Source organism: Lycorma delicatula, chromosome 5, assembly GCF_047948215.1.
Source record: "Lycorma delicatula isolate Av1 chromosome 5, ASM4794821v1, whole genome shotgun sequence".
In the NCBI taxonomy this organism is placed as follows: Eukaryota; Metazoa; Arthropoda; class Insecta; order Hemiptera; family Fulgoridae; genus Lycorma; species Lycorma delicatula.
In genome coordinates, this window is record NC_134459.1 from 49,469,348 (window position 1) to 49,494,107 (window position 24,760).

At 29.5% G+C, this 24,760-nt stretch overlaps 1 protein-coding gene across 1 annotated transcript in view; it reads right to left on the reverse strand.

Annotated features, from left to right (window-relative positions):
• Positions 1 to 24,760, reverse strand: part of sima (HIF-1 transcription factor component sima) — a 238,648-nt gene that overhangs the window by 24,770 nt on the left and 189,118 nt on the right. The window contains exons 8-12 of the mRNA XM_075366071.1: positions 15,491 to 16,320; positions 13,367 to 13,611; positions 10,731 to 11,086; positions 9,383 to 9,510; positions 7,578 to 7,861 (exon numbers count right to left, since the gene is read on the reverse strand). Of these exons, the coding sequence (XP_075222186.1) occupies positions 7,578 to 7,861; positions 9,383 to 9,510; positions 10,731 to 11,086; positions 13,367 to 13,611; positions 15,491 to 16,320 (1,843 nt within the window). The remainder of the gene's footprint in view (positions 1 to 7,577; positions 7,862 to 9,382; positions 9,511 to 10,730; positions 11,087 to 13,366; positions 13,612 to 15,490; positions 16,321 to 24,760) is intronic.

Consider the following 24,760-nt stretch of genomic DNA (forward strand, 5'->3'; position numbering starts at 1 on the left):
CTGCAGATTACACAACTGAATTTAGTAGAACAGTTTATAGTTCAGTTGGATCTTCCAAATACCACATAATTACATAATGATGAGAGTGATATTGTTCCTTCAGAAAATCTATTTTTGTTATTACAGGGTTTTCTCTAGGGAAGATTGACTTTTGTTACAGTACATATTTAAGCTTGTTATTAAAAAATAGTTTATTAGTTTTATTGCACTCATACCAAAGATAAAATAACAAATGATGACAGCAAATCTGATGTGATGTTACCGTTATCTAAGATATCATAATTCCCACATGCTTTATTAACAAAATAAAAGAAAATCACAGTGCAATTTAATTTTACTAATGAGTATATTGGATTATATTTTAAGTTATCTTTGAATACACAAACTTTGACAAATAAACTAAGGCTGTATAAAAACTTGTTCTATCATAGTTTTATGTTTCTTGAATTTCCAGTATGGTATGCTACTGCTTCAGATGTATGGTATAAAGAACAATTGGTTTTAAGTGTTTCAGGAATATATAAAACTATACTACATTAGCTGTTATTAAGCCAGATAAGGATGTTGTTTTGGGATGATTTAAAGAAGTATATGGGTTGTGACAGAAAGGAAGATAATGTGGGTTACATATTAGGATAACAAAACGTGATATTTATTACTCTGGCAATAAAATTTCAAAGTGTAGATGAAGTAATGCAAACAGTAAAAGTATACTGGCACAAACAAGGAGTGCTTCCATGAAAAAAAAAGTAGTCTGGACTGGTTTCAAATATAGAACTAAGATTTAAGAGAGAAATTAATTAAAATATTTGTATAAAATATAATACTTTATGGTAATGAAACATGGACAATAGCAAAACAAAAAGCTGTTACAGGAGGATGTTGAAAATTTGGTAGGTCAACAAAATTGAAAAATGACAATGTCTTAAGAAGAAGAATAGGAGAGAAGGGGAAGTTTGTAAGAATTTTTTAAAGAAAAGAGCTAGGTACTGGACAATATATTAAGAAATTCAGATTTAATTACTTTGGCAGTAGAGATGTGTCTAGAAAGAGGAAAAATAGTAGTTTAACCTACTGTAGAGGAAGAGAAAAATTAGAATTATAAAATATAGTTGAGTATATTAGTAAATATGTAGGGGTTAAAAGATTAGCACAGAACAGAAAGGACTGCAGATACATAACATCAATTAAGTTAAAAAATAAACCATACATAGCTTAGGCAATTTATATATGGTATATAAACTAAAAACGTTTTTCTACATAATACTTAAATGAAATTCAGTGATTCTTAATAAACATATTATGTATAATTAATTAACATCTTATCTGGGAAATGTGAAATCAACAAGGAAAAGGTAAACTGAGATCAAAGCATCCAGTAACTTTAAATTATTTTAAAGTGATATTGAGATGATTTTCCCTAATAAAATAATTTTAATCAGAACAAATTCAATGAAAACACTTTAGGTTTATATGGCAACCTACAAAATAGATATAATAATAATAATGTCATAATACAAGAAAACGAGGAGTACAAGTTGATTATATTAAGTCAAAAGAACTATACTTTCAGAATTTTCCTGTGTAAATTAATTAAAAATTTTTAATAAAATAAGATTCACGATCTCTGACCTCTTTAGAAGAGTGATAACATCTCAACCTTTCACCCGTAAGTTTGGTCAGCCATGGTGTTTTTCATATGATACAAACTTTCCAATTTATATTCCCAAGCACAAGTTTCAAGCTTATATGGTGATAAAACAAAACAATTTCAGAAAAGGCCAGGAGAAGTAGGAAAGACATCAGTCAGATAAACTATATAATGGTTACACAGTGTTTATACAACATAATTATGAACTGTAGAATGCATTTAAAAACTTATATTGAAATGTAGCTTGAAATTTAAAAACTAAATAAAAAATTGAGAACACATAGATGGTATACAGAAAGACTAAATGAGAATAATGTTAACAGAAATTTGAATAAAACACAAGCCTAAAAAGTAACTAATACAGTTTCAGTAGAAAATATAAAAAGTATAAACAAGATCACACTGACTTGAAGAAGCAATTAAACAGGAAAAATTTATGAAGCCTTTACTTGAGAAAAATCTATCATAATAAAAGAAAATAACCTTTCTTGATTTTGTGAAAATCAACGTATTTTATTTTCTTTATGTAATGAGGAAGAAATGAGATCTCAGGTAGTAACATTTGGTAGAAAATATAATGTAAATAAAATGTAAAAATATTGATCAACCAGGTATGTTTAAAACTATTCCTACTCACTGTAAAAGACATACAATATTGAATACAGTTTCCTTTTAAGTGGTTGACATTTGATAAATTTAATAACTGCAATGATATAAGCCATCAATTCTAAAAAAATATTTGATGATAATAATAAATAACCAGTAAAAAAAAAAAAAAAAAAAAAAAAAATAGTAAAACATAGTAGCAACAAGTTTAATACAGGAAAACTTTATATTCAAACATTGGTTTGCTGACTGATTTTACAATTTTTAAACTTAAAATTTATCAATAAAAAAAAAAACATAAAATGAATGATATATTTTCATTGAAGATAATGTGAGAATTTACTATTAATTATAGTAGATCAATTCTCTTGAATACAACATAATATAACGGTGCAGTCGTACATTATTTGTATACTTCTTTCCCAAGAATAAAGAAAAACTACTTTGCAAAATAATCTAAATTGGTATTCTGTGTGAAAATAAACGAAGACAAATAACTATAATTTTAAAGTAAACAAGAACAAAGCAATGCTAAATAAGAAATTGGAAAGGTAAGCAAATTCTATTTCAAATGATTTTTCATACTGCAGACAGCTTGTTTTCAAAATCAAAAACTACTTTTAACTCTTCCTTTACCCTTTTTAAGATTATCATCCAATATATTGGAGTATTGCAATATTGTGACAGAAATATCACAGTCATTGAAAACAGATAATACAGATACATTGGACGATAATTTCTAATTAATAGTATAAAAATTCGTAGTTAACAAAAACAACTCGTTCGGTTTGATGGCCAGCAATCTTTTAATCTCTTATTCACTTCATTATAATTAAAAATGTGTGTACATGGTCAAATCCAATCATGGTCATGGAAAAAAAGATTCAAGGTCATAGAAAAAAAGGAAGACTTTTCAATTAATATTCTTTACAAAGATTAGCATTTATTAATATTTTTAACAGAAAAGATTTATTTATGCAGTTAATATTTGTCAACTGTATACTGATTAGCGAAATTTCTAAAAATATTTACGATTGGGTTCAATTTACGTACATTCTATGTTTATTTTATTCGGCACAGAACTTTACTAAGTTCACTGGCTATTTAACTGATCTTTTTAAAAATATTTTATCTTTAGGATTCATATATTATTGTGAACTTATTTTCGTTACGCAAAATATTTTAAAGTAAAGTTAAATCAATCTTGATCCATTTTTAGTCATATTTAATATTTACTTTATCTGTTCTTAAGCTTATTTTTAATATTTCAACCACTATTACATCATCTTAAAAGTGGATTTACAAGTAAAATCAGTACTATAGTAATGTTATACTTTTTGATTTAATAGTAACATTCTGACAGTCACTACATTTCTTTAACAAAGATTGATAAATTCAATGTATTATTTATGGCCAAAGTAGTTGATTCTTACTAACATGGGTGTGTAACTGATGAGTCTGTTATCTAAAGCCTTTAATTTACTGATAAATAAGAAAAGTCAGAAGTTTTTTAATTTAAAAAAAAATTTCATTCAACAAATATGTTTTTCATAATACAAAACAAACTTGAAATTAAAATACTGAACCAACGGTCATGAAGAAATTGCAATCTAGTCTCAAAAAATTATTTTATATATATTAATTAAATACCATAACCACAGTGATTGTAGACAAACAGATATGTGTCACAGGTACCTGATGAAAATGACATACCATTTTCAAAAATAACAATCACCTCATGACAGGTTTATTAATGAGGATGGGGAGTGGAAAAGTTTCTCTTCACTAGAGGACAGGCTTTTTAGTGTACATGTTTATTTTCAGAAAAAGCAATTCTTACACATCTGAATTTTATAAATCTGGTGCTTTTACACACATCATAGTCATTAAAAAAATTGGAGCAAATAATGTAAAACAACAAATCAATTTACCCTTTTTTGTTACAATTTATGTATCCTGATACTGTATCATTCTAGCTTTCAGAATGAAAGGAATGTGGGTAAACTCGATTAAATTGTTTTTTCTTTTTTGCTAGATGGATAATTCACCAGATAAACTTAAAGCTTGAGCATGAGAATATGAAAATGGAAATTTTAGAGTTAGAAAAATACCATGCCTGATCAGGATTTGAACCTGGGACCCCTGGGTGAAAGGCCAAGATGCTGCTACTACTATAAAGAGATCGACATTTATTCAGTTACTTTTAACAATGTGAAATAAACAGGTAGAATATTTTGATGAAAAAAAATGTGTATTACACAATTTATAAATTAGTTTAAGATTTTTTATTAAGCATGAGGGGTTGGGGGTTGTAAGATTTTTACTTCCACTTTACTTATATTATTCAAGTGAAGGGAGAGGAGAGTTTCATCTTATTCCTCCTGAAGGTCTCGAGGTAGTGAATGTATAATATTATTATTTAAAATAAAAAAATTAGTAATGTAAAATCCTCATTCTATTAAGACTTCTTTTATGCACAAGTAGACAATATTGAAACAGAAATTATAAATACATGGAAAAAGGTAACTGATAATAGAATAAGGCAAAGAAAATTTTTGAATGTATTTTATTAAGTTAATGTAAAAAAAAAGAAACAATTGGATTTTAGTTAGTGAATTATTAGAAACAAGTGAATTTCAATTTCAAGATTTTTACCATAAGTAACTGTAAAAGGAAGACTTAATTCTTACTCTTAAAATTATCTCTGGTGATGCTATTAGTCTTATTAAACAAAAATCTTCAAGACAAATTTTAAAACTTTGTTATCTAAGCCTAATTACAACTTGGGGCACAGTATTTGATTCTACATTAAGATTGACATTCACTGCACATATTCTCTTTATAAGGTTCTCTAGAATTATCAACTAGTTAATTCTGTGTAATTCAATTTCTGGCAAAATCTAATAATCTAATGGCAAATCTAATATAAATTCAATTTATTTGAAACATTGAAGTGAAACATTACGGCTACGTAGGTAAACGTATTATTTCGTATTATTTCATTTTATGTTGTAATTTTCTGTTTTTCTGTAATTCTGGATTTCACTGTTGACATTATATGTTAATGAAGAAAGTCATTCTACTAGACATCTAATAGATTCAAATTTAATTTTTCTGGAAAAAAAATTATATTTAGAATCTTATATCTCTGAATGAACATGTGAATCTTTTTATCTTTGTTTTCTACAACTACTTCTGTCATTTAATAACTTTGCATCAATTTAAAAAACTGCTTAAAATTATTTAAGTATGTAGTTTTCTCACTGAAAAAAATGTACTTTATTTATTTTGAATGACTCTTGAAAACTTCAGGTTTCTAAGACACCTATTTGAAATGGAAACTGTATTTCTATACTACAGAAAAATTTAGAAGAACAAAAAAATTGTTTGTAAACTTTCTGTCAGTTTGTCACAATTCTCTGGTTAAATTTCTTTCACAGGTTCTCTTTTTCATTATTCATTATTTTTACCAAAAGAGGAAGGCTGTTTTTAAAAAATTGAGCCAACTCCTCCAAAGGCTAATTTATTAAAAAAAATTATGCACTAATTAATATTATTCAATTTTGATTATAACTCTCTTTAAAAAAAAAAAAGAAAAAGAAAACAAATACGACTTCAAACATAACTGAAGCTCATGAACACAATCATGATTTGCACTAGGGTTTATAAACAGCCAAAATCCTGTTCATAAATAACCTAAATAAAAAGTAAACCACAAATATAAATCTCAAAAAACAGTCATTAAAAAATCCTTCACCAGGCATGCAAAAATAATCAATTATGAAGAGGCAAGAGTAAAATAATACAAAAGAAAAATAAACAGTTCAAAAGTAAAGCACCATAAATTAAAAAAAAGTAAAGTAGTAGTCAACAGAAATAAGAGGAAACAAAAATATATATTTTATTTATAATAACAGTAATAATAATAATACAACAGTATTATAAATATACATAACGATATAACAAAAACAATATATTATGTGCATGCATCATCTAATTCAGTATCAAACAATGCCAATGCATCATCTAATTCAGTATCAAACAATGCCTTCACAATAAAATGTAACAATGACAACTAGTGTAATGATCACTGGTAATAAACAATAAATTATGAAATGTTACTATAACAATAAGACTGTTAAAAACAGTATCATCACTGTAGATAGTGAATAAGAAGAAAAGAAAATTGGTGGTAACTACTTCACCACAATATATCTAATTAGACTACGTAGTTGTAAGTGTAATTATCGCACATTTTTATATTCATTCGTGGCTAAAGATTTAGTTTAATAGATTTAAATAAAATTTAAACTGCTTGATGTGGTTAATAAATTAAGAACAAAGTATATAACATATAATATGAGTCAATTATTTGGTTTCTTCTATCAGAGTTCATTCTACCTTCCTTTTTTAACATATTACATATTTACAAATCAAACTAGTAAAAAAAAAAAATGGCTACAATAAAAAATAATATATATATTTCACTACTTATTAGCCAGTAAAATTAAGTGACAAAATTTATGACTAATTATACATTAAATATTCACTACTCAGATTGTGGATTAAAGAGTCAGTCACTCATGTATTTTCTCTTTATTTAAATGGAACCAGGCAGCCGTATCAGTAAAAAAAGAAAGATTAAACAGGACCTAAGTGGTATTCACTTATTGTGCATAACTACATACAATTGTTAATTAGTTAGATTTTATTTTACCATAATCCCTCTAATTATTGAACCATTATTTCATTTTATAGAGTAATAATGTACAATGACAAATTTAAAATGTACCTGAAGTTTAACAGACAGCAAGGTAATGTAACTGAAATACTGATGATAAAATTTTAGTATAAAATGGAAGAGTTATAACAGTCACCGAGCTATATGATAATTCAGATTGGATGATGGATTACAATTATATGTTTTTAGCCTATAAATCAGGTTTTCTGACATTCATTTAATAAATTAAATTTGTGCTTACTGGACGGAACAAGATAATGTAATAAGTTTTCTAATGTTTGTTATGCAATAATTGTCAGCGCCACACACAACGAAATAGGAAACCTAAATTACCGATGACTCTGTAATACAAATTTAAACAAATGTTTTGGAAGTCATAATAGCCCACTGAATGAATTTTTAGGCCGATGTACTACTGATAAAAATAAATGGCAGTAAATTACAGTGATACGCAGAAGTTCTATAAATAAAATGGAACAATCATTGCTAAGAATACGCTTGAGGTCTAGATCTGTATACTGCAGCATAAGTCGAACTATAAGGTCTACGTGAATTAAGGCACACGTAACCAGCACTCACATCACATCCACTGACTAACAGGTTCATCAGCACGCTGTTCCCTCCTCCCACAGTTCCGTTAATATTATTTCCGCTACTTCTGCCGATACCGTTACAGCTTCCGTTAGCATTATCATTATTACCGCCTCTGTTACAAATGTTGGCTTTCCCCCCACCATCTAAAACACCCGGCCTTGATATCGCTGGCTGCTGTTTACTTCGTTTTATTCCACCTCGGTTTATGTCCGGTCCGCCAGCTCTTTTTCGCTTCTCATAATCGGTCCCTCCACCTCCTCCCCCAGGACCTATTAAAAAAATAAAAAAAGAATTAGTTAAATAAAAATACAAATAGATTAATTGAAAATTTTAACAGTGCGCATCCGAACAATATATATTATAACAGTTTGTAACTACCAGAAATTTTTAAGGAAAATTTTCTTTAAAGACTAATGGAAGTCCATGTTATCAGTACAGTGAATTTTTTGGCTAAATGATAACTGATCCCTCAAATAACTAATTAAATACAACATTATGAGTCAGCAAATAAAATTAAAACTTTTTAGGTATTAATCCAAATACATTTGTCAAGAATATTTATTAAACAGAGAAAAAAAGCAAAATATTAAAATTTTTAATGTTAATATTAATATTGATACTGAATGTGAACTAAGACTTTTTCAAAGAAAAGGATAAAAAACTTTTGTTGTAATAAGAAAAGATACAAATTAAAATTTTTTAGATGAATAAAGAACCAAAGATCATTTACTCTAAAGTATAAATTATACTTAGTTATAACCTTTTAAATTGTTCAAATTCATTTGCAATGTTTTTAGCTGTTATAATACAAAAAAGAAATAAGTATTACTATCAGTAAAAAAAATACTCCTTTACAGCTAACTTATAATTTTCATAGTTTGAATTGCTGAAATCTAAAAATAACAAAACGTTTGTTAATTAATTCTGTATGTTAAGTAAGCAAAGATTTTGCTAAGCAAACCTATTTTTCTTTAATCTTAGTAGAATTTAAATTAAAATTATTAATAATTAATTAGGTGAATCAATTCTACTAAAGTTCTGAAAAAAATCTGACAAGCTGCTAGATCTTGAAAGGGGTAAGAGACTTTATGATTAACTGATGATTTGTTTTTATATACTTTACTATGGAATAGTCCTACTGAAATTATTTTTAAAAATAAAACAACACCAACATCCATTAATAACTGAGATTCCATTTTAAATTTTCCTTATATTTTACAATTTCAAACTGTTCACTGAAACATTTTGTTAGGTTTTTCTATGTAAGATGTTATCAGGGTGAGAATATACTCAACATTGAAATAAGAATAAAATTTAATAGTCTTATTAAGTAATTTTTGTTCAAACAGAATTAAAATATGATCATAACATGAATTATTTAAATTTTATCATAATTAAGGGCAGAGAATCTAACTATCTATTATCTAACTATATGGTGGAATTCAGAACACTTTTTATTATTTTTCATTTTATTGAATGGATCAATAAGATAAATTTTCTTACCTGAAAATAAGACAATTGTAAAGGTTGATCAAACTTTTCAATTTTATCAAGAGGAGAAGTTAAATTTTTAAATAACATTTAGATACCAATATAGCTCAGTGCTCAGCAACATAATTTTCTGAAATTAACATAACCTTTTTTTCTTAAACGTTTTAAATAATATGCATACTACATGTTAAAAAAAAAAAGCAATCTCAAAAAAGTGATGGATGTGTAACATACATGTTTTTAACCAACAATTACAAATGCAATAAATTACTTATTCTTCATTAATACTGAAAATTCACCTTTTCTACAGTTAGCTGTATTCGTCATCATTCTGGATGTGGGATTTGAATCAGCTCGAAGAAGTTTAGCTAAACTTGAATCATAATCAAGCTTTGTTTCAATCTGTGTTGGTGATGGACATGACAACCTGAAAAACAGAAAATTAGCATGTCTTAACTTTGTATTTGACATGTACATACACATACATGCTTACAAAAAATGTATAAAAATAAAAAAGTTTCATTCTATTATAACATATTAATTATAATTATATTTTAAAGCCATTATATTTAATAATGACAATAAAATAAAATATAAATATGCTGACAGATAAATTAGTACTAATGAGGTATACGGTATGTAACTTTTTTCAGAATAAAATTAATAGTTTCTATTTTTCTTATCTTGTTAATCTTGAGCAATTTACATCACCTATGAAGCACTAAGTAAAGCAATTTAAAAAAAAGCCTTTGTGACATCAAACAGGATCATCTCATATATGAGCTTTATTATTTATAATATTTATTATTATCTTCAATAAAAGTACTATATAGTACTTATTTCTACTGCTGATGAAACATGTTACAAAACTGTTGAATGCAAAGGAGTATTATTGTACAAGGAAGTATAACAAGTCTTCTCCTAAAGGCATGTAAGGGTCATAATAGACTCCAACAAAATTAACTATATTGTCTGAGTTTTACAGGACCCACAATTTTCCTGGCTACGTCAAAAATATTATCTGTAATAAAGAGTTGGGCTTGAAAAATGGGATAATGTACACAAGGACCCCTGCACTCTTTAGTGGTGCCCAGAAGATTTTGACTAAGAAAGATAAAAGTGTACTACAAAATGATATATTACATAACCACACAAAAATGTACAGTGGTAACTTGATGTCATTTGTAAACACCACTAATATTCTAATATAAACTATATCTGTTAGAAACATTGATAATAGTAATATTGAAAAAACCTTTTAAACAGATGATTTTTTATCATAACTCTGGAGACTTAAAAAAGAGATGCAAGATAAACATAAAAAATGGGTAATGCAATGCAACACCCAAGTTCTGATTATTAAAACACTTAAAAGTATTTTTAATCTGATCTTATTCCATACAGTGTTAAAATATCAGAATCAAAATAAAATACATCCTTTAAAAACATCTTAATCGCATACATAAGTGAATGTGAATTCAAAACAGATAGTTAAGAGATAAAAGAAATCACATTGAATGAGAATAAAATAAGTCGAACATTTCACCCTAAATTTCAATGATTTGAGTTTTCTAAGAATGGAATAATAAATGGTTTTCTAAGATTAAGTGATGAAGTATAAAAAAATAAAATGATAATTATTATTACTTTGTTGTGTACCATCCATTGGTCAAACGGTTATTACTATTGTTATTCCTCAAATTATCACTTCTACTGCTTCCAACTCTGCTACTACTGTTACTGTTATTAGTGTTACTGATATTACTACTACAGCTATTGCTGCTGTTCGGTGATGCCAATTCAACAGCAGCAGCCCACATTACATCTGATGTCAACAATGGTAGATTTTCACTTTCAGTCATCGGTATGTATGGTGCTTTTACTGTAAATTCATCAGCATCGACACTAGAATCAACCAAATCCAGTCCTAATAATGTACCCTCCAATGGTGGTGAATCTTCACTGAGACTACAGAGTGAAGGCAGGCTGCAGCCACCAGGACTCTAAAAAAAAAATTATAAGTTTTATTACATTTACTTATGTACAACTACATAACTTTTACTTTCCATAATTGAAATATAAGTGATTCATTGATTCAATTAATCTCTAGATAGATTCAAAGGGTTTATGGTAACATCACAAAAAAAACTTAATTTGAATTTAATAACAATGTGTTAGTATGACGATTTATGAAGCTTCTGGAAAACAAGAAGCCTGAGTTGCCCAAAAAGCCAAATTTGTAACCAGTGCCAACTGGTTGAGAGAGGCATTTAATTTTTCATCAAATTTAATCATAACTAGTAGACCTCAATCATCGGTGATAGAATACTCTACCAGTATAAGAGTATTTATGCTACAGTACAAGGCATATTCATAAAATAAGGGCCATTTGGTCATTAAAAATAATTAACTTGTGAGAAAAGGTTTTTACTTACAGTTTTAGTTTACTATATATCCACTTCACTTTTCCACATAATCGCCATTCAGTTTTAAGCACTTTTCGTAACGCTGCACCAATTTCTGCACCTCCTCTTCATAGAAGTTTGCGCCTGGGAATTGAACAAGTTGATAATGGCAATCTTGAGTTCTTTAACGTTTTCAAACTGTTGTCCACCAAGCCATTTTTTCATATGCAAGAGGTAGTCTCTAGGTGCAAGGTCGGGATTATATGGGTGGTCAAAAATTTCTCCACAAAAAACTTGACTTCTTCTTGGTTAAGGCAGCGGTATGAGGACAACACACGTTGTTGTGAAGGTTTACACCGAACAACAATTTCCTGCCTTGTCGATTATGGATTGCACATCTCAGTTTGGTGATAGTTTTGCATTTTCGAACATTTTTTGACTAGAATATGGAGTTTGCTTAAGCTTTTTTAGTTTTGGCGAAGTTGAATGGCACCACTGCATTGACTGTTATTTTGATTCTGCGTTGGTGTAGGATATTCATGTGTTGTCGCTTGTACAATGTGGGAAAACAAATCATCTCCATCTTGTCGATAGCAGTCCAATAACACTTGTCCACTGCACATTCTTTGCTCTTTGTGTTGGTCGGTGAGCATTTTCAGTACCCACCTTGCACACAATTTGTGATATCCGAGCTTTTCTGTGACAATTGTGTAGATAGAGGTGCATCCGTGCATCCAACATGTGAAAATTCAGAGCACTAATCATCAATCGCTGATCGCATCGCAGTTTTCAATTAACTTATTCAACAATTTATTCGATCTGAATACTGGACCTGCCACTCCGCTCTTCATCATGCACATTTGTACGGCCATTTTTAACGTTTCGACACCATTGTCTAACATCTCCTTCACTCATTACTGTAGGTTCACACACTAGGCAAAACTCCCAATGAATTTCAGCAGCTGAAGATCCTTTTGCACAATCAAGCACGCACTTCACAACTGGCGGGGGAAACAATTGTCGCGGACATTGCAATCTGCATTCACAGACAGGCAAATGACTACTGAATCAAAACAACAATTGCAATAGCTTCGTAAATAGCCAATAGATTCGGACCTGTTAATATTTAAATATAAGCCAACGGCCCTTACTTTATGAATATGTTTCGAATTAGTATAAATGAGGTAAAACTGTAACTTTTTCTTTTCAGATTAATTTAGTTCAAACTCTACAATTATTCTATTACACAACTACACTTTCTTAAAAATTTCCTATGATTCAAAAGAATTCACCATAAACAAATATTAGTAACTAATAAAAAAATTACAAAATAGTATAAGTAAAATTTTTTTTAGCCTCCGAAACCACAGTAAGGTAGTACTTCAGAGGATGAATGTGAATGATATGTATGAATGTAAATGAAGTGTAGTCTTGTACAGTCTCAGGTCAATTATTCCTGAGATGTGTGGTTAATTGAAACCCTACCACCACCAAAGAACACCAGTATCCATGATCTAGTATTCAAATCTGTATAATAAAAGTAGTAAAGGCAAAGTAGTAAAGGGGTAAGTAGTAGTAAAGTAGTTGTAAAGGCAGTTGCCTTTACAAGGATTTGAATCTTAGAACTCTCAACAGCTTACATTTACCTCTTAATTCTGATAATTTAATTTAAGAAAAACAGGAATAAATTTCACCTTTAGCAATTTAAATTATAAACATTTACGTAACTTCTATTTATTATAATGCTTTTATTTCTATGCAATATAATAAATCATTTATTCACTATCCAGATCAAACAAGTTTTCAACAAAGGGTAATCATCAATAGAAATTTTCATTAAAATATAGAATTAAACAGGTAGTAAAATAACATTCTTACATGTGTTAATGGAGGAGATAATGATCCAGAATTAGAAAGATCATCACGGTATACTACAAATGGTGAATTTGCTGGAGATATCTCTTTTGAAGCTTCACTGAGTAATGGACAATAATTGTCTGTAGACAACATAAGAGAATCCAGTACATCCGAAAAGAGATGACCAGAGTTTAAAGGAATACATGCATCTCCAGCAGTCGGTGCAAGATGTGTCAAATCCTCTGGTTCGGGTTCATCTTTTAGCACTGAAATAACAGAAACAAAATCAAAATGTAATAACTGACTTTGTATTTTTATTTGTACCTACTGACTGTGTAAAAAAAATAAAAGAGAAATATAAATCATGTATTAATATGCAAAAAAATAATTGGTCTGTATATAGTAGCATTTCTCAGAACTGTCTTTATTACAAATTATAAAATACTGACACAGCTTTTATGCCTTAACAGTTTACATTCTTTTGTCAAAAAGAATGAATGAGTTCAGCATAAACTCCTTATTGAAGAAAAGCTTCTTTAAATATAATTACATTAAATCTATATACAGATTATAATAATAATAAATACATATTTATAACACAATACATGAAATAATGAGATAATTTCCATGTATCCATAATTAATTACCTATACTGACTATTTTAAAAACTAATATATTGCAAAATACCAATATATTGTTCTAAGCAGAAAAACAGTTAATGAAACCACAACAAGTAAACCAAGCACCAATAAATATATTTAAAGATAATTAAAATAATTTAATAAAAAAATTATTTTTCTTTATGGGGGATCTGTTTTTTGATACTACTAACTAATAGTAGCTGCACTGCAGTTACATGATCTTGAATAACTATTTTATCAGGTAAATTATCAGGCAGATTTAAATAAATAATTAAGTACACTACTTATGACTATAATGTAAATTCTTGGAACAAAATTTATTACACTTTATACATTGTTTGCATAAACACTAGAAGTGTATAAACAACCCATTTCTACTGCATTAATTTTTGGTTCGAATATCTTAGATGTAGTAGTAGTAGTAGTTGGAAGGTGGAGCTGCTGACACCTAGTATGTCATTGATTGTAGACCAGATTGTGGCGGCAACTGTGGTTGAGCCACTTTACATTGTTCTACTTGCAATAAGTGTTGAAAGAGGTTAAAACTTCTTTTCATGAAGTTTATAGAAAAATGGACTTTTAAGAATGGGGTTTTAATTACCAAGATGTATTTATTGATCCCTATATTATTTAACTTATTTTTATAATAATTAGTCATTATCTGTTCATTTATTATTATTATTGTTATAGAAATTAGAATATGTACTAAAGAATAGTGCACATTCTAATTTTTATAATAAAAAAATAACAATATATAGTAACAAAAATAAATTTAAATAATGCAAGGATTAATTAATAAGGCTCAGTAATTAAAACTGAATTATTCCATAAAAGTCCATTATACCACGACTTCTTTCAAAAATGGATGAAAAATGATCAAGTGAATTTATACCTGATGTTCACGTGACTGGTATTTTGTAGTTGTGATAGTTTTCAACAGTTGACATTATAGTATACTTCAAATCGCCACCAAAATGAACAAAAACAGTTTGTTTTTTTCTTGTTGTCCATTCCTCATAACATCTGAGCAAATGAACTTACATTTTTCAAATACATGTGTACACACATGACATTAAACTTACTGTTTGACTATTTGGTGAAATCTACACAAGCAAAACTACATATAAACAACAAAAACAATACGAAATGGCCTGATACCATAAAATAATGATAGAAGAATAAAAAGTACGACTAATGTAAATTCTTTACACCTGAAGGATATCTAACAATTAACTTTTATAAATAAATACATATAACAGAATAGAATTAAAACAAAGATAAAAAGTGCAAAGATACACCACCAACAGTGGTGTAGGAGAAAACAGGCAAAAAACATTTTACAGAGAACAAAAAATTAACCATGACTTTCAGAAAAGAGTTGGTAATAATGAAAAGGTACAAGTAGAATTATAATGCTTTGGAATTTTGAAGTGAATGGCAACAACTAGTCAACAAAAAATAAATTTATCATAATAATTTGAAGATAAACTATTATTATACTCACTTGTAAGTCCTGATTCATCATCAGAGTACATAAGGAATCCTTTATTCATATCCTTAGTTTTTGGTGCAAATATCTTCGATGTGGTAGTAGTTGGTCGAGGTGGAGCTGCTGCAAACACCTTGTATGTTGTTGACTGTGGACCAGATCGTGGCGACAACTGTTGCTGAGCTGCTTCACGTTGTGCTACTTGCAATAAGCCGTTAATATTATTATTAGCGGTATTGTTGTTGATCCCACTGTTACAACTGACCGGGAAAGGTTTGCTTTCTGACAATGTTTTAATCAAATTTTCAACCGCTTGAGCATCACTTTGTAATTGTATAGACTGTGGTCGTTCAGCATCTGCTGCAACTTTTTTAATAGGCAACTGGACAGGAACAGTTGTGATATAATTTTCAGTATTTTCGCTCTCTGGTAATGACCTGGTGTTCTTTATTGATAACTTGTCAATAATGTTAAATTTGTTATCGTTTACCAATGTCTGATTCAAATTAAGCACCTTTGACTTAATCAAAGCGACCGGAACTGGTTTGAAAGTGTTCTCTTTATTCGCAATAAAGAGTGGAGATGAAATAAACAACTTTCCTGTTTCGGTTGAAGGTCTGACTTGTGGTTGAGCGACACAATTTTCTGCTGAATCGACTTTGATCGGGGAATCTCTGAAAATTTTAGCAGTAGCAGTGATCGGTTTTGGATGTACAGGTGCAGTAATTGTTCTACCGTTTGCAGGTGTAACAGAAACTGGTGGGACAGAGCTAGATTTTAGTTTCACCTCCAGAGCACCAGCTAACTGGCTGCAAGAATATACTTCATCACGATTTTCAATACCGCTATAACAGATAAAAATACATACATATACAATATTAAATAAATAATGACAAATATTACATATATTAGTCACTTATCTACTTCAAAATACCGTGAACAAATCATTAAAACATAAGAATTCCTCACATAGACTACTATCTTTTGTACGACTGTTAATTAAAAAAAGATATAAATTAACAAGTAATCAAATGCCTACATTATTAAAATATCACAATAAATCTGCTTAATAGATATAAAAAAACACTTTTGAAAATATTAATTTGAAAATTGACTTATTCAAACATAAAATGAAATCATATTTCATGTGATTTTAATAACACGTTTTATCTGTTTATTGTTGTAGGAAACTGTGTTTTTCAATGTTTTAATATCTGCAACTGTTTGCCAATTACTGAGAAAAAAAATCACTTTTTCAGTTAGCATATCACAATGTTTGCATAAATCACAATTAGTACTAAATTGTACTACATCACCATTAATTAAAGTATGATGTTTATAAATGAGCAAACATTTTGATGTGTTAAATGAAAGTGTTTTTTCTCAATAACTGCCAAACAATTGCAGATATTAAAACATCTGAAAAATGAAATATTTCCTACAACAAAAAGATTAAAATTACTTAAATTAAATTTATTTCACTTTATGTCTGAGAAAGTCAATTTTAAAATTTAATTTTTTCAAAATTAATTAAATATATAATGAACGAGTACGTATTCGCACATTGGATACTTTACGAAAGAAAGTACATTGTTGGGATTCCATATCATCTAGAACCAATTATTTTTAATAGATTATCCGTTTTTCAGAAACTAAAATGCTGCAATTCTAGGAATTTTAAGGGCTGTTTGTATGATTATAACAGTGAAATTTCAAGCTGAATTTTTTCAAAATGTTTAATCAAAGAAAATTTTGAATGCGTTTACTACATAGAATAATTTATTTTTGAACGCATTCTTATATATAAATAATCTTAAAGTATTTCTTAAAAGTGGTAATTATATTTCACAATAATTTCCAGAAAACAGGTCATCATACAATTTCATTAAAATTTTACTGTGTACATTTGGTATACAATGCTACTGGTAAGTTTTAAAAAAATAAATACTTTTTTCAATTATAAATGCTTCACATTACAATTACCAGTAGTTGTTTAAGAAATACTGATTTGAGCAACTTAATATTGCAATATATTTTACAGAATTAAAATAAACTTTATCAAAATTGATATGAAAGGTTTGATATCAAATGGATACAGGCTTCAAATAATAGACTCTCCATTGAGTAACAAATATCTGGTTCAATAATTTAACTACTTTTATTTATTATTTGAAAATTGTCTTCTTTTTCAGAATTCATCACTTTATGTTTCAAGCTCATGCCTATAGAAGATGACTTTAGTAACCTTTTTAAAACTAAAAATAAGCAATCAGATTATCTCCTAAAATATAAAAAAATTCCAGTAATTTATAATTTTAAACATTAAAAGAACGTAGAATATAAGTAGCATTTACTTTTACAATATTATTTCATAATGAGATGCAGAAAGTAGTAAATTAAGACAGAGCAATAGATATTCATTCTCTTTCAATTATCATGGGGGAGGTAATTATTACATAATAATATTGTAGACACAAGATATGAAAATGCAGCTGTGAAATTAATACTTTCACTCACTACATCACAGGTAATTATTTTTATAAGATATTCAAACTGTCAATTACTATACCACCAGCAGAAAAAAAAAGTTCGGTTCAGACTGGCAAAAACCAGTACAAGTATAACAACATTCAGTCCAATTAATAATAACTATCCTAAAGCTATATGGCCTACTGTTGGGAGGGGGCAAACAGGCTGTACAACCAGTTACTTAAAACTGTACTACAGACTATTACAACTGTTGATAGCAATAAATATTCAAAGAAATTCATAGTCTAAAAACACATAATAATAACAATATGATTAAATATTTAAAATTTATTATTTCTTCACTAAATTAATATAAACATAAAACATAGCAGACGCATTTTTTTATTCTAATATACAAATGAAGGTATGTGTTAAAATATTTTTAACAAATGAAATATTTTAGTTTGACAACCTTTGAGTAAAAAAAGTATGAAATATTATGAAATGTATGCTGTAACTAGCAATATTCAAAAAGGTGATTAACAGATAACGCAGAGCTACCTGTACTTTTTAAAAGGGATTATAAAATATCTCAAGGTAAACAATATAATCCAACAAAATTAAATAAACTAAAATAAAACTAATCTAGAAATATAATCAAATTAATATTGCATAACTTTTTTATCTCTGCAATGGTTTTTTTAAATACAAAACCAAGGAAAATACAAAAAAAATCCCTATTACTGAGAAATGAGTGATTAAGTGTTAGACTGGAACTAGGTTTAAAATAGTTTTTAATATCCATTTTTTTTCAGGAAATGAATGAATCAAACATCTAACATATTTTCAAATTAAAATGCAAAAATATTGAAAAAGAGGTCTACCTTGATGTACCTTTAACACTAAAACAATATACACATATCATGGACAGTACTGAAGTGGAATTTATAATCATAAAAGAAAAATAATTCAATTTGATTTTAACATGGCCCTTTGGTATAATATAGAATTATAATAAATATATAAACCGCTTACCAACAATTATAATTTTTGGATACATCAATTTATTTGTAACACCTTAAATAATAAAAGTCCTAAATTTTCAACATTTTTCTAGGAAAATCCTTCTCATTCTTAGAGGATCCACAATTACATGGAAATTCATAAAGAACTACAATTTTTTTTATTGATTACACATAGAATATAACAGCCAAGAGAATAAATGATGCATTTATTTCTTTATCAGTAATAGACTGTGCATAATATTAGGTTTAATTTAAAAAATAAGCTCTCTAAAATGAGTGGGTGAGTCGCTTGCATGTGAATTTATTTGGCACATCGATGAAAAATAGAATATGAATGATTAAGAATGGATTTCTTCTCATGTAAAGGACCCTACAAGATGGGTGGACAATACGATGATATAATTGTGGGATTAAGTACAGAATCATCAAAATGTTAAGCCAAACACAAAAACAGAGCATCTAAATGAGTGAAAAATTTTAGGAAAACCAAAGAAATTTGCTAATATTTCTAATAATAATGCTAATATTTAAGTTAAAACAGGTGAATATAGCCAAGGCTGAGAAGGTAAGGTAAATATTTTTTATTAACCAATTTCTGTATTTTGTACTGGCACCAAAAAAGAAACCAATATAGAATAGATTACTAGGTTTAGATCTAAATGGAAAAAAGATTGTGAAGTTAACCGATGTGTTAACATTAGCTTGATTGTTAAGTTGTTAACATTAACCGACTAGCAACTTATGATAGAATTCTACTGATGTTTCATTATAATCATAAGGCAAATACTGAATTTGTAAGAAGCACTTTTTTCCTTTATTATGACCCTGGATATATGTTTGCATATAATTTTAATGTGAGATAATGAATGAAGCAATATGAGAAAAAATGCCAAACCTTCCTTGCCAGTAACCAAATCTTAAACCGAAAGACCTAGAAGCCAGCACAACAACCACTTCTCAGTTTGGCTAGGTATTATGTGCACCATCTTTCTCATCTTTATATATAGTCAAATGATAACTTTATACATAAGATGTTTGATAATTTGGGCGAATTACACGTAAAACAAAGTATTTTTTTTTAAATTTTAATAAACACAAATACCACAGTTTATTATCGGTTGAATAAAAAAAAAGATGATAGCTGCAATATAGATCAACGAAAGACAGATAATATGGTGGTGAAAACACAAAACAGAGTTCACATTTTTTTATGATCTGGAATATCATGAATAACAAGAAGGGAGTAATGTAAAAATATCTCCATTTATTACAAATAGGGTGTTGTAAATAAGGATTTTGTGGCATACCAGTCAACAAAAAATTAATTTGGTGATTATCCTTATAATAGTCAACAACACTGACACCTTAGGGTTCTTTTTTATATAAAATGTAATAAAATTATCAAAAAAAAGTTTTTAATACATTTTTTTTGTGGTAAATGCACTGAACGGTTTTCTTGGCTTTCGTTTTTGTACAATGTGAGGAACTTCAAAGCCGAAAAATAAGTGATCACATGTGTCATCGCTTTTTTTGTGGGGAGAGGGGGTTCCGCTGATTGATTATCAGATAACTATTATTATTACACATTTCTGGTATAATTATTTAATATTTTTTACATATAAAAAAATAGTTAATGTTAGTTCTTTACACTATGTGAGCGAGCTGCTGCTCTAGATCGGCTATTTGCGCGACGAAATTCTTCATACGTCAAACGACAAACCGAATCAACGAGCTAACCGATGAAAAACAAACCATTTAATTTAACGAGTGTAGCCTACTACTTTACAAGGTCATCATCAATCCCCATCGTCACTACGAATAGAACTAGAATGACAACGAGTGTACACACAGCAGCAAACACTGAAAGACCGGTCCACCCCGCTTAATAGGTACTTGTAGCATTTAAACACTATATACAGTGATAAAAAAAAATAACATGAAAGGAAAAAAGGGATTAAACCACTTGTTTTATCAGACTTATGAAACTAATGCGACCGAATACCGAAACGTAGTGTTATGTAAGGTAGAAAATGTGTCAAGGAAAATCGTAGGACGGCGAAAAACGGCCTATTTTACCGATACCGAGCTAAGGATCAAAAATAAAATATACCATTGTAACTTGTATTTTAATTTTTAAATACCTAAAACTTCCATGGCGGTTTATGTAGAAAATTGGATGGCTATCACGGAACACCTAAACTTTACCACAACGCTATATAACGATCAGCCGCGATTTTAACATCCGACACCGATGTTCATGTCCCAGAAATTGGGGATATATTTCCCTTAACGACACTAGTCTCGACCCATCCTATACTCGTTATCGAATAATCGGGGGGATGTAAAAACAGATTCGATCCGTTACACAAACGAACAAAACGCATGAACCATGTAGTTGTTACCGACAATTTTTAAAGGAGAATGGTTTTAAGATATATATTTCTACCGTGAAAACCCAGGTTTTATTTACAAGACGTCTAAGACGGATTTAAATTTTTACCATTTTTGTTATGCCCATTCTTACTGGACGTTCTGTGCTACAGCGTGAGGATCCCGGTCGGTTTTTATGGCCGGATGTCGGCCGCATAAGACTTAAAAACTTCCTCCATTGAATTTAATTAACGCTACCGTAATTATTGAACTAATATATCTAAATGGAACCGCTTTCTTAACACGGCTAACGTTGCTAAGAATCGATCGGTATTGAGAGATAAAAATAAAAACGAGACACTGATCGCACAACTAAAGAAGAATCGGGTGACAGCGTAATTATAAACATACATTATTAACATATTAAACTTCCCATGAATCCCAAGCACAATAAACAAAATCTTCCTTAAACATGCCGGGAAATATTTCTACTTTAACCGTAACCTTAGCAACAACTCACCTACGATCTGAAACGTCACACGATGACTAACAAAAATGTTACGGCTTTTTTAAAACAATTTTCAAGGAAAAAAAGGATATTTAGTCGTAAAAACACACGCGCACGCGCTTGCATTCGTAGAAATGCAACTACAAAAAAGATGAATTTATTTACTAACGGAATAGAAATTCAGGCCTACAGATATAACCAAACATAAATCGACTTTTTTAAAACAGCGGGGCCGGTCCGTGTTTTAAGCAACCGGAAAGTTGAAAACATATTTTCTAAGCTTCTTACAGGAAACATAATTATTAACGTTCTAAGTATTACGTGATTAAAATACGAATAGATTCACGCAACTATTCGCTAAAAACTTTCACCGAGTAGTAAGTTATCGTAATGACACGAAGAGCGTATGTAGGGCGAAAACTAATCTTACATTCGGGCACCGCGCATTTTTCCTTTGTTTCAAAATTTCAACCGGAAGTAATACACATAACATTAATTTTCGAGGACTGCCAGGTCGAATAGCAATGATATAGCTCATTTTAAAACGAAAGGGTACAAATTTCATTTAGAATTCTATTTCTACAATTTTGTACAAGTTGTTGAGCCCGGTCTACACTGAAGCGTAGGAGGGGAGTCTTTTGAAATAATTTTAAACCGTGTAGTTCGATGACCAGACAACATCTTCCATATTCCTTGTATTATAATCGCTTCATTCAATATAAAGGTAAGAAATTTAATTTAAATTTAATATTAAAAATATCAGAATACGCGAGATCGACAAGTTTCACATTTTATCTAGAAATAAAGAAAACACTTGATTCTCCGAGGGATCTGAGAAAAAGAGTTCGACCGAACTACAATTTTGATCAACATCTACTTTTGATGAGTCTACTTTTCAAAAAAGATGCAAAGTTATTTATGAGGATGTTTTACATGCAACAACCCGTTTTGGACTAAAAACCGGTAAAATCCGCCCATATAAAGTGCAGACATGGAGTATGACGAAACATGAAGAGAAACGTTACGATTTGTGCAGGAATAAGGAAATAAAAATGGTGCAGATATATATATATAGACAGATAGATGAAACAGCAAATGCTGTGTAGAAAATGGGAGCTAAACGGTTGCCGTTACTGAAACTCTCGATAGGATACCTAGTGTTTCATTCTAGGAGTCGCCGAAATAACAAACGCGGTATAGATGTCTTTTCAACGGTTTGAAGGGATCAGGTACGAGGAACAACCGGAAGAACGAAGCGTATTGCGGAGAAAGCGAGTCTTCAGAATCTGTGTTCGCCTTAAAGTGAAACCGATATATTTCGGCGTACGGAAATGGTCGATCGGTGTTGTGTTGTTCCCGTCCCAGATGAAAGTATCACTATTTCCCAAGAAACTGTCTGCGGGACGGGTCTACAATAGACTCTTGAAGCAGATTTGTTCATTTAGTTTCACGGTCTCTACGGCTTTCTTTCGTAGAATTATTATGACTTCGGCATTTGCCCGGATTCATTCGAAGTTCTCGTTTACTAACCTCATTTACAACAAATGCGGATACGGGATAAAGCCGGTTATTACATGTTTATATATATTCATCAAGAATTGAATGGAATTTAAGAAACCTCTATAAATAAGATCACAATGAGGCGATCCATAAAGTAACTACTTATCTAATATAAGATATAATGCGCCTACGATAAACTGATGCGATTAATTTTGTCGATCAATTAAAAAAGGTACTTAAATCACAAATATGTACCAGGTAATATTTTATCTCAAAATAAGTAACGGAAATTTATACAAATATTTATAATTCGTAAACCCAACAATATCATTTTTATAATTTACTGTTGTAGATACGAACGTCGCTTCAGCTATCTACATTCTGGTGTCATACTAAAAAAAAAGTAATAATAATTAGATATAATTCCTTTATTTATCACCTACTTTTCGACCTGATTTTTAACCAGTCTTGTATTAACTCTTCGGAAAATGAATATCAAGAGAATGAAAATCGGTATCTGTGCAAACAGATACCGAACGAATAACGATAATAAAATAATTAAAACTGGAGCTGATGGACTCGAAGCGCAGCCAATAGTTAAATTTCTCGATATATCATCATTATTACGTAAATATAAACTTGACTAATACGGTAAAACAACAATACATAAACAGTAAAATAATTAACAAGAATTGCAGTACTAACTGAATTTGTTAGACCTACTCTGTATCGTAAAATATGATAAGTTGACAAAACAACACCCAGGCAGAGTTAGACAATGGGGGGGGGGGGGATAGTATGTATCCACAACCAATAAATGTTTGTTTTGGTAACAAGGCTAGTGACTTTAAGTAACCATTTTATATATTGATCCTCAACAGAATTGAAACAATCTAAGCGACATAACTCTCTACAGACGTTAGATTAATTTGATTATTTACACTACGCGACCCGGTCTTTCTTACTTGTAACGTATGTAAAGCACCCGAGGTAAAAGTTAAGATTTCCTCTCCGAGAATAATGATGTTCATTGTCTAGCCAGCCCCTGTGATGAACGGTGAGAAGCCGAATTCACCTCTCAGCGGGCGTGACAAGCAATTACGCGAGGGTACATTTGGTTCGGTGAAAAAATAAACCATCGCAAATGCTTGTTACTCTTCAGAACGACTTTTAACTCGTGTAGGATCGCCTACAAACATTATGATTATGTCATTTAACCCCGCAGCACGTATCCAAAGAAATAACTGAAGTAAATAACGTGATGTCTGAAATCATAACAATAATGAACAAAAAAAAAAAAACCACTATTTTATGTGGTACTTATTCATTTATTTCAAAAGCGGTCGGTCATTTTTAATTTAATAAATGCTAGCGGACATAAATTAATGACAAATAATGTACTATCTTAAAAGA